At 31.9% G+C, this 14,590-nt stretch overlaps 1 protein-coding gene across 1 annotated transcript; it reads right to left on the reverse strand.

Moving 5' to 3' along the window:
• Positions 1 to 1,413: 1,413 nt before the first annotated feature.
• LOC108769165 (cadherin-23) lies at positions 1,414 to 13,408 on the reverse strand. The gene is made up of 24 exons (XM_018519993.1): positions 13,152 to 13,408; positions 12,112 to 12,263; positions 10,846 to 11,226; positions 10,261 to 10,390; positions 9,071 to 9,438; positions 8,779 to 8,917; positions 8,393 to 8,648; positions 7,923 to 8,197; positions 7,525 to 7,850; positions 7,060 to 7,371; positions 6,729 to 7,002; positions 6,301 to 6,601; positions 5,885 to 6,080; positions 5,525 to 5,682; positions 5,220 to 5,401; positions 4,837 to 5,060; positions 4,559 to 4,747; positions 4,175 to 4,468; positions 3,847 to 4,086; positions 3,512 to 3,697; positions 3,197 to 3,333; positions 2,492 to 2,883; positions 1,924 to 2,188; positions 1,414 to 1,680 (listed from the first exon to the last, which is right to left on the reverse strand). The coding sequence occupies exons 1-24, from the start codon at positions 13,348 to 13,350 to the stop codon at positions 1,569 to 1,571; spliced, it is 5,688 nt and encodes a 1,895-aa protein (XP_018375495.1). The 5' UTR covers positions 13,351 to 13,408; the 3' UTR covers positions 1,414 to 1,568.
• Between the last annotated feature and the right edge of the window lie 1,182 nt (positions 13,409 to 14,590).

Genomic DNA, 14,590 nt, shown 5'->3' on the forward strand with positions numbered 1-14,590 from the left:
TTACATAAAGTAATATCATCAAGTAATACAGACATATTATCTAAAGAGATAAATGTCATATTACTGGTATATAAATATCATAAAATTCTAAATTGAAGCAGACATTTTCAATAACATGCTTAAGGACATTTTCTTGTAATATGTAGATCTTATTTAAAGTATGATAAAGTTTAATATATTTGATTATCTTCGAATTTTAATTTCTTCAAATTTTTAAAAGATAAATTAAATAGCTCACACTTAATTCTTTAATTATTTTCGAATAATATTATATTTTTGCCAAAACTTTGCTTTTGAATATAACTTAAAAAATAATGCAGCTGTGATTACTCAATGTCTCAATAAATTAGATAGTAGAAGTTAATCGCGATCCCCTAAATACGAAAGGTTTTTTACTGTGGGTTTGCGTGTTTATTGGAAAAGGAATATTGATAAACATCGGAAATTTAATCTTCAAGAGTCACAATCGTGAATTTTAGTGCGCACTTTTTCACTAATTTAAACAATAATGAGAAAATGTCATTTTAACGTACTAATTGTAAATTTTTTAATTAGAATACTTTGAACGTTTATAAAACTTATTTATATCTTATATCTTATTATTAATCTAAATATTATTTATTGTCAACTTTTATTTACGTTTTACCAATTATAAATGAAAAAAAAAAACATAAATCGTGTGAACAAATGTATTAGTTTTTATAAAACATTTTTCATTTTAATAGTATAATTGTTGGACGATAACTTTTCACCGGTACGGTGGAATGTACGCCATATAATAGCGAATGTAATATGGAAAGGCCAAAGGACGCCATAACGCCTTAAAGAGGCTTGTACCTAGGTGGTCGACTACTGACCAGTCGGTTATATAGCTACTTTAGATTAGCATGAGGTTGCACGCAACCCTGACGTTCAGGAAGACGATAAGAGAATAGGTAACCGTTTCCTCGGCTACCTAACTTTTCAACCAGTGACCTGCTATTCCGTGCGTATAAAACTTATAATCTCGATCGCAGTTCGGATTTTTTTAGTTATCTGGTCATATACATATGTATGTCAGGTATTCGACTACTCAGATGTCGCCAGAATAATTAACGCGATTAACTATTAGCACACAACTTCACTTTCTTCTCTCTAAGCAGAAAAGAATTTCGTTTAGGAAATAAGAACATAGAATTTACTGAAAAAAATTTATTTGTCTATAAAAAATACAAAGGTGTACAAAAATTTGTTGTACGATAAATCGTTGTGCAAGTAGTCAACGTTGACTAATATTATAAACTAAATCGTTCAAAATACTCAGCACTCATAATATAAAATATCTTACTTGTGTCAACACATACATATCAATTCATTCATAAAAGGCATATGAATTATGAATTAAGTATACATGTTACAATAAATAATTTGCGGAAATCTTGTATTTAAAATTATAACAGTCGATGACGAATCGTTCTATTTTTATGCAACGTTATTATTTACAAAGCAATCCTTGGTTTTATTCTACATCTAAAGAATAATCAGTGGCATAGCATGAATCACATATGATCTCAAAACTTATTGATTTACTATAATTCTGTTGTTTCGATTTTTTTCCCTAAGGGATTGACGATTGTATTTTGTCCAGAATAAATCGGTGAATTTCTTTCAAAATTATTTTGAATATTGATACTCTCTATGCTGTAATAGTAAAAAAATATATATGTAGATTACGTACCATGCATTGTGTACACATTAGACGTAATGATATCGTATTGTAAATTTAAAATATAATATTGATGAGTAGAATTTTTTCCATAATGTATATGTATATAAAAAAAATAGAAAAAATTCAATTTTCGTAATCATGTCATTAATATGTCCAATTATATTTGTTTTAATCAGAAGTAAGTGGTAACATATATTACAAAAGTAGCTTCATACCTAGAAATAGTTGAAATTCTTGGTTCTATGTAATATGGTTTATCCTCAGATCTTTGGTTTGTATTAGCTTCATTCATCATCTCTTCGTTATTAAGCGCATTCTCGTCGAGAGAATCTCTTTCGGACGTATGGCTGAACGACTCGTCGTTCTTGAACCATTCGTTTTCATAAGCGTGCATCCATATAGGATTTGATCCTTCGACGCTGTGTTTGTTAGTATTCGGGACGCGACCAGGACTTCTGATAAATTCCGAGTCTGATACACCTTTGGAATTGATAATAAATTAAACTGATTTTATTATAATATATTGGAAACAATGTTGTTATAAAAATTATTAAAAATATTTCCTTGCAAAAAACATTTAATTACCGAAAATCTGTTTTTTTTAATAAATTCTAAATTTCATAAATTCTAGAACTTTTGAGATGGGAAAAAAATCGTTATTAATTATATTGAAATTCTAAAAGTAACGCATTAACTTGACAGAATTTCTAACGAGTGGTGGACAATAGCTAAAGAAAGAAAAGGACTGGTAGACATAGTTATCTTATTTGCATTTAAAGTTACCGAATGGTGATGCGTTCGCCGCTTTCAATTGCCTTCGAAAAGAAGCCCTTTGAGACAAACATAGAGCGACACACAGAATCAGTAGAGCTCCTAGAAATAGGGTCAACGTGAGAAGCCAGAAAGTCGTTCCAGCTTGTTCATACTGTATAATCGGTTCGGGCTTTGCTGGCTGTGTATCGAGGACGTTGAACTCCTTAAATAGATTGTCGAGTTTCTCGATGTTCCTGTCGACTAACTCGAGAACCTCGGATACTTCGAGAATCGAATTGTCCCGACGATTTACGAGGTGCAAATATAAATCCGTTTTCGTTCTATCTACGGAACCATCTTGATTTTCATGCACTTTATATTCATCAACGTTAATTATAGCGCTTGTGACGTTACCCAGAATTCTGTGAATGGGGAATTTAGATGTTAGCTAAAATATTTTTAGATCTTACTTGAAGTAGGAACAAGAGATGCCCTTAAACTTTCTACAAAATTTGAAGAATTTAAATTTGAAACATAATCAGAAATATTTTACTCTGTCATACTTTGCATAAGATCTATATATTACAATAGTTCAATATTATTGATAAACTATTAATTTTCTTGAAATTATCTATTTTCTAAATAATTTGTTATCCAATATTTTTCTATTTTAGTGAAAATTTATCATTTTTAGTTATATATTACGATGACGCGGGCAAAATACGTTACACTTACTCTCGGAAAGTCTCAATTCGACTTCTGACTTCTGGCGGATGTTGACGGAGAACAAAACGAACCCTTTGATCCTCCCTTAATAAATAGATAAAAACTCTCGCAGTATCTTGCAAGCCATATGTATCGTTAACAAGTACCTGTATTTATACAATATTGTATACAAATAACATTTTACTTAGTTTATTGTTTTATATTAAATAAAATAAGATATAAAATTATTACAGAAAAGATTGAAAGTGCGGCATTCTATATTTGTTCATACAAGAATATATATCAATTTTATCAAAATAATTTATATTATTAAAATAAGTATACATTGAAATCAAAGTATCCCTTCATTCCTCGTTGAGGATCAAAATTCAGGCTTACTGCTCCATCGTCTTTATTTACTAGAAAAGGCTGCATTTGCATATCTTCGAAGCCTTCAGTTAGCGTCATGTGAATTTTGCCTACTTGATAATAACTGAGTATGGCATTGTTGCCAGCGTCCGCATCAATTGCCTGTAACATACATAAATGCATAAAAAAAATATTAAGTTAAATTAAATACTAATTAATATTATTAAAGTTAAATTAAATAGTAATTAATATAATATTAAATTAAAATTAAATACTATTTAATGCTATCTTTTAGAGCTTAATATAGCTACCTTCACATGCATAAATTGCGTGCCAAAGTCGGCTTCAGTAGTAACGCCACCCGTAAAAACGTCTTTAATGAATTGCGGTGCGTTGTCATTAATATCATCAACTTTTACGATAACTTGTAGTAGAGTAGCATCAGTTTTGTCGAACGTTGTTTGATTTTCCGGCATGGTTTTACAATCCTCCGTTGCTTTAATAAGCAATACGTGTTCTTCTTGCTCTTCTCTGTCCAGCAACTTAGCAGTCTAAGCAATAAATAATATCAATTCTTCTCCAGTCATTAAGAGATGAAAAATAAAAAAAATAAGAAACAAAATTTAATAAGTGACTTACGCCAAGTTCGTGTTTATAAATATCCAAAACGAATAATCCACCGTTGTTTCCGCCAACTATGAAATAACAGACTTGGGTGGGAGGATCATCCAACTCGTCAACGTCATCATTATCAAATGTTTCTGGGAGTAAAACTATTTCTAACCCTGGCGGCTGTTCCTCCGTGAAGTTAACATTAAAAACGCTCACTGAAAATTGCGGCTCGAAATCGTTGATGTTCCGCACGTAAATAATTAAATCGAGATCTGAACTTAAAGGCGTCGGGGTACCCAAATCGTATGCTTCGATACGTATCTATGTTAATTTTATTTGAAAAAAATTTATAAAATAATTTACAGAAAATAAAATACAATTTAAATTTCACATTTATATGCGTTTGCATACCTCATATAATTTTTGAGTCTCTCTATCGAGCGGTAATTTTAAGGATATTACGCCGGTTTTCTCATCGATACGAAAAGTCTTCCAGTGGCCCGCGAGATCCTGTTTTAAACGATAATGCACGTCGCCATTTAATCCCGTATCGGCATCTTTCGCTTCAATTTGAATAATCGGACTTCCTATTGTTATGTTCTGAAATATTCGTTTTGTTACGTTACATTATTAACGTCGTTTCGTGTACATTAGAAATACAGTTATGCAAATTAGTCTGTAACACGAACCTCTGGAACGCGGATGGTGGTGTTGTGCTGAGGACTGATGAATAAAGGAGGATTATCGTTGTAATCCGTGACGCAAATTTTTAAAATTCCTTTGTCCTTATTAGATGGTGTTCCGAGATCGTGTGCTTCGACATTTAATGTGTAATTTCCGAATTTTCCTCTTAATAATTGCGCAGCTTTTATTTTTGCCGTCCAATGGTCGATTTGTTCCAATAGAAATAAACCTGTTCAAAATGTTATTCAAAACTAATTATATTTAATATTTGAGAAAATATATCAATTTGTGTAGCAGAATTTCATAAATTTCATAATATATACTTAATTGCATGTATTGTTGATATCGAATATTATATTTAGGTAATATTTAAAAGTTAATTGCGCACCTAATTCATTGCCGGAAGTGATTCTAATTACAACGCGTCCATTCGGCGTAGTCGGGTCATCAGCGTCCTTCACTTTTATAACGTAAATTAAGTCTCGTATGTCATGAAATTCAGATATTGAGATGCAGTCTTGAGGTATATCCATTTTCGGAGCATTGTCATTCACGTCAATGACTGTAACTCTAAAACAATATGCTTTGTTTTACAATGATACTGTCTAAGTGGCTTACAGTTTAAAATTAAATTAGAATTATATTTATTATTAATAAGCCGAGAAATTGTATTTTGAAATTTCGTGAACATACTGGATTTGCTTAAATGCGTTTCGAGATTCCCCCGCGGTATAACCAAATTGGTAATTATCCCACGCTTCTATGACCAAAACATAACTGTGTCTGATCTCCCAATCGAGAACATCAGCTACTGTCAGTGATCCCGTTTCTGAGTGAATAGCAAAAATCCCCTGTTTAAAATAACAATTATAAATTAATAAATTAATAAAATATCAATTATATATAATTATTATATTACATTATTTTGTAAGAAAAATAAAACTAAATATTACTAAACTGCGCTGCAAAGTAATAGATAAATATAGAATTATAAAAAATGTCTATGTTTGTGTATTATTATAAAAATGCAAATTTTGTTGTTATGTTTCCTACCTGAGATGATATTCTGTCTAAGAGATAAGTGATTTTTCCATAATCTCCGCTATCAGAATCTGCCGCCTGTATTACAGCAATTTCTGTGCCAATTTTTGAATTCTCCGTAACAGTTACATTACTAATGTTTGAAACAAAATACGGATTATTATCGTTTTCATCCAAGACTTGAACGTATACTTCTGATAAACTCGATCTACAAAATTCAATATATATAATTTAACACCTTAACATATATCAATAAAAAAATAATGCTAAAACGTTTATTATTTATTTAATGTTGGCAAATTAATTCGTATAAATTTTTGTCGTTTTTAAAATTAAATATAATATAACGAGATGAAAGGGGAATCCAGAGAAATTAATGCAAACCCATTTACGTAACATAATAAATTATTAAATGGCATCATTCTTACCGAGGTGGAATTCCAGAATCTGTGGCTTTTACAGTTAAATTTAACCAAGAGTACATTTCCCTGTCGATTTTGTTAGCAACGACCATTTCTCCGGTTTCATGATCTAAATGCACGAGGTCAGTGATCTCTCTCGGGCCTTGTAAAGAATATGTAATGCTACGATTTTTATCGGCATCATCGGCAACAATATTTACGATATTAACTCCATTTTTACTATTTTCCGTAACAGACCGTCTATAAAATGGTCTCCGGAATTTAGGATTATTATCGTTTTCATCCTCGATAATTATACTCAATGTGGCTGCAAAATTTTTGTATTATGTGTTTTAATAAAATATCTTTGCGATATAAAAGTTTCAAAAACACTTTAAAAACTTTACATAAAAGATTTGAAGTAAGACCTTGTCATGTACAAAAGTAAAACTAACCGGATGCAGTTTGCAATCCTCTTACTGCGGCCAAATCCTCGACTACAAGTCCTAGTCTGATGGTTTCTACTCTTTCCCTATCTAACAGCTTCACTATACGTAGCAAGCCATCTAATGCATTTAACTCTAGCGCTGCTAGATAGTCATATTCTTGCACTTTGATTAAAGTACCCTCCTCATTTCGTGCTTCCGATGAGTTGGGATCTACGCGATAACGCAGAATCGGAGCTACATCCGGATCCTGCGCCACTATGCGATGAACGTAAGCACCGACCTAAAGTCATTTATTAATTATAGAATTGAGAAATCAGCAGAGCATCTAATAATATACCTGAGTGTTTTCTCTGATAGTAACAGTCCCAGGATCGATAAAAATTGGCGGTTTATTATTGACGTCTAAGATTGTGATATTCACGAGAACCTCGGCCGTCTGTTGAATCTCCGTACCGCTGTCGATGGCGATAACGTTCAAGTTATATCTCGTGGTTTTCGGCGATGTAAGATCCGGATCTAAGTTGGAACCCGGCGCCACTCGGATCACGCCTGTCTCAGGACTAATTACGAACTTGTCTCCGGCTCCGCTCTGAATTCGGTAAACTAACTTGTTATTCGGCGAAGATAGATCTTTGTCCCACGCTTTTACCTATACGAATAATTCTTCATTCATTTATCAGCAATTACACGCAATTATTTATCTTTTTCTTATTCCGTACTTTTTTATACAATTAAAAAATTTGAACTTACAACTTTACGACGTCTTACGTAAAGTATATAATATTATATCAAAATTACGTACTTGTACAATACTCGTGCCACCTGGCGAGTCCTCAGGAATATTTCTCTTATACAAAGTTCTTTCGAAAACCGGAGCATTATCATTAACATCTTTCAAGTAAATCATTAGAGGAACGTTAGAAGTCAAACTTGGTGTGCCCATATCTCTGGCTCTCACTGTCAATCTTAACTGACGTATAATCATTTCTTTGTGTCCTTGATTGATGGGCAGAGCTTCGTAATCCAGGGGATGGGTGGGTGTAACAATGCCGCGTTTTGGATCGATAGTAAAATTTCGGGAAAATTCGCTTGATACCAGAGCGTACACTATCTCACTGTTTCGCGTCCCTGTATACATATGTAAACATGACACATCATAGATAGAGATATATTTTATTTATTTGTTAAACGTTGCCTAACCGTTCAAATCGTTATCGGATGCTTCGACGATCAGAGGCGATTCAAAGTGATCTTCATTCTCCAACAGCACCGCCTCGTATTTATTTTGCAGAAATATAGGAGCGTTGTCATTAACATCATCGATATTAATTATCAATTGCGCAGCGTTGCGATTCCCTTTTCCAAGATTATCTCGTGCCTCGACGGTGAGATAATGCCGAGCAACTAATTCTCGATCGAAACTGGACCCGGGATGTTTGACCGTTATTACACCGGTAAGAGGATTCATCGTCAATCTACGAAATTAGATTTAATCTATAGCATGCTTTCTCATTATTTCATTAATAATTTATCGATATTAGAATTTCCTTAATTATATTGAGTAAAAGTCTCCTCTTCTTTTTAATATAATTTTTTTATTGATTCATAAATATAGAAATCTATGTATAAAATTATGATATAATAATGTGAGTTTTAATTTATTATCTTACGCATGTGCAATGCTACCCCCTAAAGTTGTGTATCGTATTCCATGCGTTCCAAGATTATCACTGTCTGCGTCTAAAGCCTGTACCCAAGCCACAGTTGTCCCCTCGATACAATTTTCTGGTATCGACACCTCGTAGATATCTTTCGTAAATTCGGGATAATTATCATTTTGATCCTTTATAAAGACCGTAACTGGTACTGCGCTATACTTCGGTGAAACCGGCGTTATTTCTTTCGCAACGAGAGTGAAGTTTACCACTGCAAGAAAAATACATAAGTTTTGTATACGTAAGTGACACAATATAAGACAAATGTATAACGTTCATTTTAACATTAATTTTATGATAGTTCATTTAATTATAATGAAGAAAAATGTGTACAATTTTACCAGATATTTTTTCAAAATCGAGTTTACTCGAATCCTTAACGCGTATTAAAAACGGTGCCTCATTGATCCCGCGAAACGGTGTTACATCAAACATCCCACCATCGCCTTCAATGAATATTCGAAATGTGCCGTTGGAACCCTGAAAAAAAAATTTACTATACTTGTAAAAATTGTTCTCAAAATTTAATAAGAAAAAATTATTTTTTTAGAAAGTAGCATCTTCTAAATATTGATTTTTTCAAATGTTAAAATTTTATTTACAAAATAATTGTTCTCACTATTCTCAACTTACCAGGTCATGATCAAATACTTCTGGTACAGCATCGCCAATGAAATTAACTGGCGTATTTTCCGGCGCGTTCTCATTTATTTCGGCATGGTACAGCATACTTCTAAATGTCGGCGTTTCGTCATTTACGTCGGTAAGAATAATGGTTACCTCGGTACTAACAGACGGTGGTGGAATAATTTTCGATACTTCCTTCACCGTAATTTCTAGAATAAAAGTGCCATCACTATTCTCCTCAGCCTCTCTATCCAATTGCGCTCTTGTAAACACGAGGCCAGAAGTCGCATCAATATCGAACAAATATCTCGGTCCCTTCGTGATGCTGTAAGTCACTTTATTGTTTATCCCCTTATCACCATCCACAGCACGAACTGCAACAAGATTTATTATTGTATCACACATTAGAGTTACAAAATCTTATATACAGAATATCTCACAATCACACTAAAAATATCGAGATTACAATAATTTTTGAAAACGATTGACGTTCAATAAAACGCAAAAAAATTTGTTTTTGTTTTAAAAAAAAATATTTAGATAAATATTATATATAAAAAACATTTATTATTTTTTAAACACTTTATATCCTACAAACAATAATGTGATTTTAATAAATAAAAGAATAAGATTAAATAATAAAAAAAGCTCTAAAAGATATAGTTATTTGACTTCATCTCTTTTTTCTCAATGTATACGCGATTACAGCTTATTCTCAATGCTTTAGCTATCTAACGCCTAAGGATGTTTATGATTATCCTAGTTTTAAAGAACAGTAATATAAAGGAACAACGGATCATAACTTTTCGCGTACTTTTCTTGCGTTATTCTTCCGCCATAATAGAGCAAAGAGCGCATCACGTGTGATTATTAGAGCGAGATAGCTTAAATTTGATTTGTAATTGTTGTAACGTTTGAAGGCAGAAGTTGCGTACTTGTACGTGTGTACACATGTGTATTGTTGCGTGCGCCTGCGTCAAAGTATGTCAAAATTAAATTCTAAATTAATTAGCTGAAAATTGCCCATTACAACATCTTAATTAATTTCTTGTCTTAATTAAGCAGCATCATCCATTATAAATAAACTTTGTTACTTATTTATTTATTCTGTTATCATGTTAAGTTATATTTAAAATTAGGTCCCGCAAATTGTAGAAATAATTTTGAACTTCGTTTTATTACGAAATAATGCTGACCTTGCAAAACGGATGTGCCAATCTTAACATTTTCGCTGATTCTTGCGACAGGCGTCATGGCTATGAATTCCGGCGGCTGGTCCTCCACATCCTGTACTTTGATCAAAATCGCTGTTGTTCCCGTATTTACCTGGAAGGGAAGAATGATTAACTATTTTATCTTGAATAATTAAGTACAAGTAAACTCTACCTACAGGAAGTTTTAAAGAAATGGCTATAATGAATAACTGTACCGATGCTTATGTAGATGATTATCTTCTGGCATTGTTCACCCTTCACTGCGCATAACTTTATAGGGAAAAGTCATTGAACTATTCAGTAACCATGGTTCGTACGGGTTTTTATCTACGTAATGTTCGCGCATATCGCATTTTGTTAAATAGTACCCTTATAACTTTTAAAACTTTTAGAAAGCACGCACCTTATTCATGTATATACGAATTAATAATATATATATAGCAGAATAGTCAGAAAATAAAATCGCGTCCATTTTTCCTGTTATTCATGATACTTGAAAGAAATAAGTAAATTTGATAAAATTTAATAAAATATATAATGAAAAATAATAACATTTAAATAAAATACCTTTTCATTTATTGCACGATCTACAGCCAAAATCCGCAGTTGATACAGATACTTTCGCTCGTAATCCAAAGAACCCACTAAGCGTATGACACCCTTGCCATTGACGGTCGATATGCTGAAAACGTTGTTATCGCCGTCCAATTCCTGAAGGTAATACACCACTTGACCATGAGCACCCAAATCGGCGTCGGTAGCTTCCACCGTTGTTAAAATACCCGGGCGTGAATCCTCCCGAAGAGTTAACGAGGTAGGATGTGGACGGAAAATTGGTACATTGTCGTTAATGTCCTCGACCAGAAGCAGCAGGCTTTGCGTGATAAAATTTCCCTCCCCCAATCTTCCATCCGTCAATGTTAACACGAGTGCATATTCATCTCTTGTCTGATAAAACACAAACAACATTAAAATTAAATTAAGTTTGCTTTAGACGATTTATAATTTGTGTCAGAATATTTAGAGGATAAGAATTCTATTTATAATTTTATATTTTTAATTTTTGTCGTTTAATAAAATACATATAATATTTAAAGAATTAAAATATATGTATATAAAATTTATATTAAAATACATAAATACACCAAAACTCACACATATAAAATTATATAGAATTCTATTCTGAAACATGAATAGAATTCGATAGTAAACTTTCGATTGTTTAAAGTGGATTAATTATTAATATATTTGAAAGAGATATGTATAAATTGCTTGAAATAGTTAGATAAATGAAGATCGGAATGCAAGAAATGAAATATTAAATTTGAATGAAGTTAATTGATATAGGTTTTTTAAAATTGTAGCATCTCATGCGATGATTCAAATACGCATCATCGACGATAGAAAGTTAACAACAAACGTATTATTTTACGCGTGCACTAATGACGCTACAAATAACATCTTTACGAAGTGGATCCTCATAAAGATGATGAGTAAATTACGTTTGTCTCCGCTGATACTTAAATTTCTCTTTAATGGTTTGTTGGACTGTAATATTGAAGTCATAATCCGAAGACAAGGTAAATCGCTCGTGCAAAACAGAAATAACAGTGGGACAACATAAGAATTATTGCGGTATCTCTTCCTGTCTTATCTTTGTTTCTGTAGTTATGTTGTTTAATAGCTCTTACTTTGACGATTTATGATTATTATTAAGACGAGTAATTATTAAGATTTAGTTTTTACTTCGCGGTATTTGAGGTAAAATTTAAAAAATATTTCTTAACTTTCTCACAATCTTAGTAACTTAAAATTTATTTAGGATGAGATTACCTCTCTGTCCAGTAACTTATTTAGATAAATGTTGGCTTCATTAAGACCGAAATTTTCCACTTGAATCACGTCACTACCAGGCTGTTCTCGAACTCCAAATGTCAATATGTCATTATCTGGATCGATACCTTTGAGCTTGTAAATTAGGCTACCTGTAAGTAATATTTTTATATATTTATAAGTTTTATTTATGTATAATAAAAATGAAAAATATAATAGTCACATGGGAAAAAATAATAAGAAGTATTTTAGTAATTGCTATCTTTTTAAAGTAATAGAAGATCTAAGAATAAATTTTATAACTTCCTTAGATATCATCTAAATACACATAGGTATTTATAAGAAGAAAGAATTGAGAGCGAAAAACGAGTCATAAAGAAACGCATTAATTTTCGCAAGCTTATTCGCGTGTTGAAAACAAAACGGCAACGGTTTATACAACGGTGTTTGAAAATCGGCGCATTAACTAGTAATAAGTTTTGTGATCCGTAACCAACCAGCACAAGTATGTATAGAAGGTGCTCTCGTGTTCTTTCACTATAGATTAATCGATCATAAATTTCCATTCGACTATTTACTTAGTAAAAACTGTAGTCATATATTAACGCTTGCTTATTACACATATAAAAATTGATATTCGACTGATGTCCACTCTTTAAGGAGATATCCTAAAATGGCAGAAATATCGATATTACAGGTTAGAAAGTATTCTAAATAGGCTGTACAGATTGCAAAATTCTTTTACACAATTAAAGTACGAAAAAAGGTGCGGGACGATCGATTTAAGAAAATTGAAAAAGTTAAAAAATTGTCTTATAAAAAATTTAATAGTCATACTAAATGTAATTTTTAATTTTCTCGTTAAATCAATCGTCTCATATTTTTTTTGTACGTATTTTAATTGTGTGAAAGGATTTTGCAATTTGTGCAGCCAATTCGGAGTATACTTTCTAACTTGTAATGTCGGTAATTCTATCACTTAAGAGCTCCTTAAGAGAATAGTATAATCTTTTTTAAAATGATGTATTTATTATTCTTACCAATCGGAGTCTCGGACTCTTCCTTTAATCTAAGGACAATTTCTGTTTGTCCGTCTATGAGAAATCTGGGTGGATTGTTTCTAGCTGAACAATACGTTAATAAATATCCAAATACAAAATACAATTCTATTTTAAACCGGCTTCTTTTACATGATCGCAATAACCAGGAAGACGATCTCGTTTGCTTATCCGACATCATCTTGATCGAACGATATTTATAATCGACATGTTCCTGCTCGTAAAATCTTCCGCTCCTTAGTATTCTGAAATCAATACATAAACATTAATTTATCGTAAAAAATACTGGTATAAATAAGTAACAGATTATGTGAGTAAAAATATAAATAATAAAAATATAAATATAAATATAAGTTATAAGTAAATTCTGTATAGAGTTTAACACATTCTTAAAAGAATAATGTATTGAACAATTAAATAGAAATTATTAAATTGATCGAAAGCATTAATGTATATATACATATAATAATGTAGACTAAGAGCGATATATTATCATCGATGTAGAGAGAGAGAGATACACACACATTTAGAAGATATCACATTGCATATTTCTAGTACTTTTATCGCGTAATTTTTGTGTATAATTTATCAACTTTATGCATTTTATTTGCACACTCGTACGTAGTCTATTTACTTGCTGCATTTAGTTTGATAACCGGTATATTCACGCTGAGCGGTTGCTTTCTCCTCGGTAAAACGTCGTCTTGATGCAATGTCAAGAGTATCTCACCACGAACGATCACGGAGATTAAACTGGAGTGAAAGCTTACCGGAAGAAACGTTTTCTCACGGCTCTTAAATTGTGCGGTACACGATAATTAAAAGAATGCGTCTCCCGACAAAACCCGCTAGTATACTCATTATGCAAGATATATTTCATTGCTCGATTCTTCTAGGATCTTACGAAGCGATGATATAATATCGCATTCTTGGGAAAGAAAGTTTGTTACGATTCAAAATGAGCTGCAACTCCGATTATCAATAAAAGATATGTTTCCAAAAACCGTGAAATAAATTTAAATTAGATTTCAATAGATCAATTTTAAATGAACTTGATGTTAATAAAATTTTAATGTAAAAAGAAAAATGGTATACAATTTAAAAAATTTAAAAATACTGGAAATATTGGAAATAACGATTTTTTATAAAGGTAAATTAATTTGAAATTGTTTAGGAAATTTATAATTAAAAATATTCGATAGTTTTTTGACACTGTTTAACAACACCTGACACAGAGATACGCGGAAGAAGCATTCATTGACCCGTGTAAGAATTCTTCTATAAGATAGTTTGACACTTAAGGAACACTGAGTGAACACACCGAACGGTGCTCTTCTTGCCAACAGAGTGTATCGGCCACGCTCTTGACTTTTAAGACTCTGCTAAATAACAGGCTAGTGCGAAGCTTCTCGATGTGCGGA

The sequence above is a fragment of the Trachymyrmex cornetzi genome, unplaced genomic scaffold (genome assembly GCF_001594075.2).
Source record: "Trachymyrmex cornetzi isolate Tcor2-1 unplaced genomic scaffold, Tcor1.1 scaffold868, whole genome shotgun sequence".
Classification (NCBI taxonomy): Eukaryota; Metazoa; Arthropoda; class Insecta; order Hymenoptera; family Formicidae; genus Trachymyrmex; species Trachymyrmex cornetzi.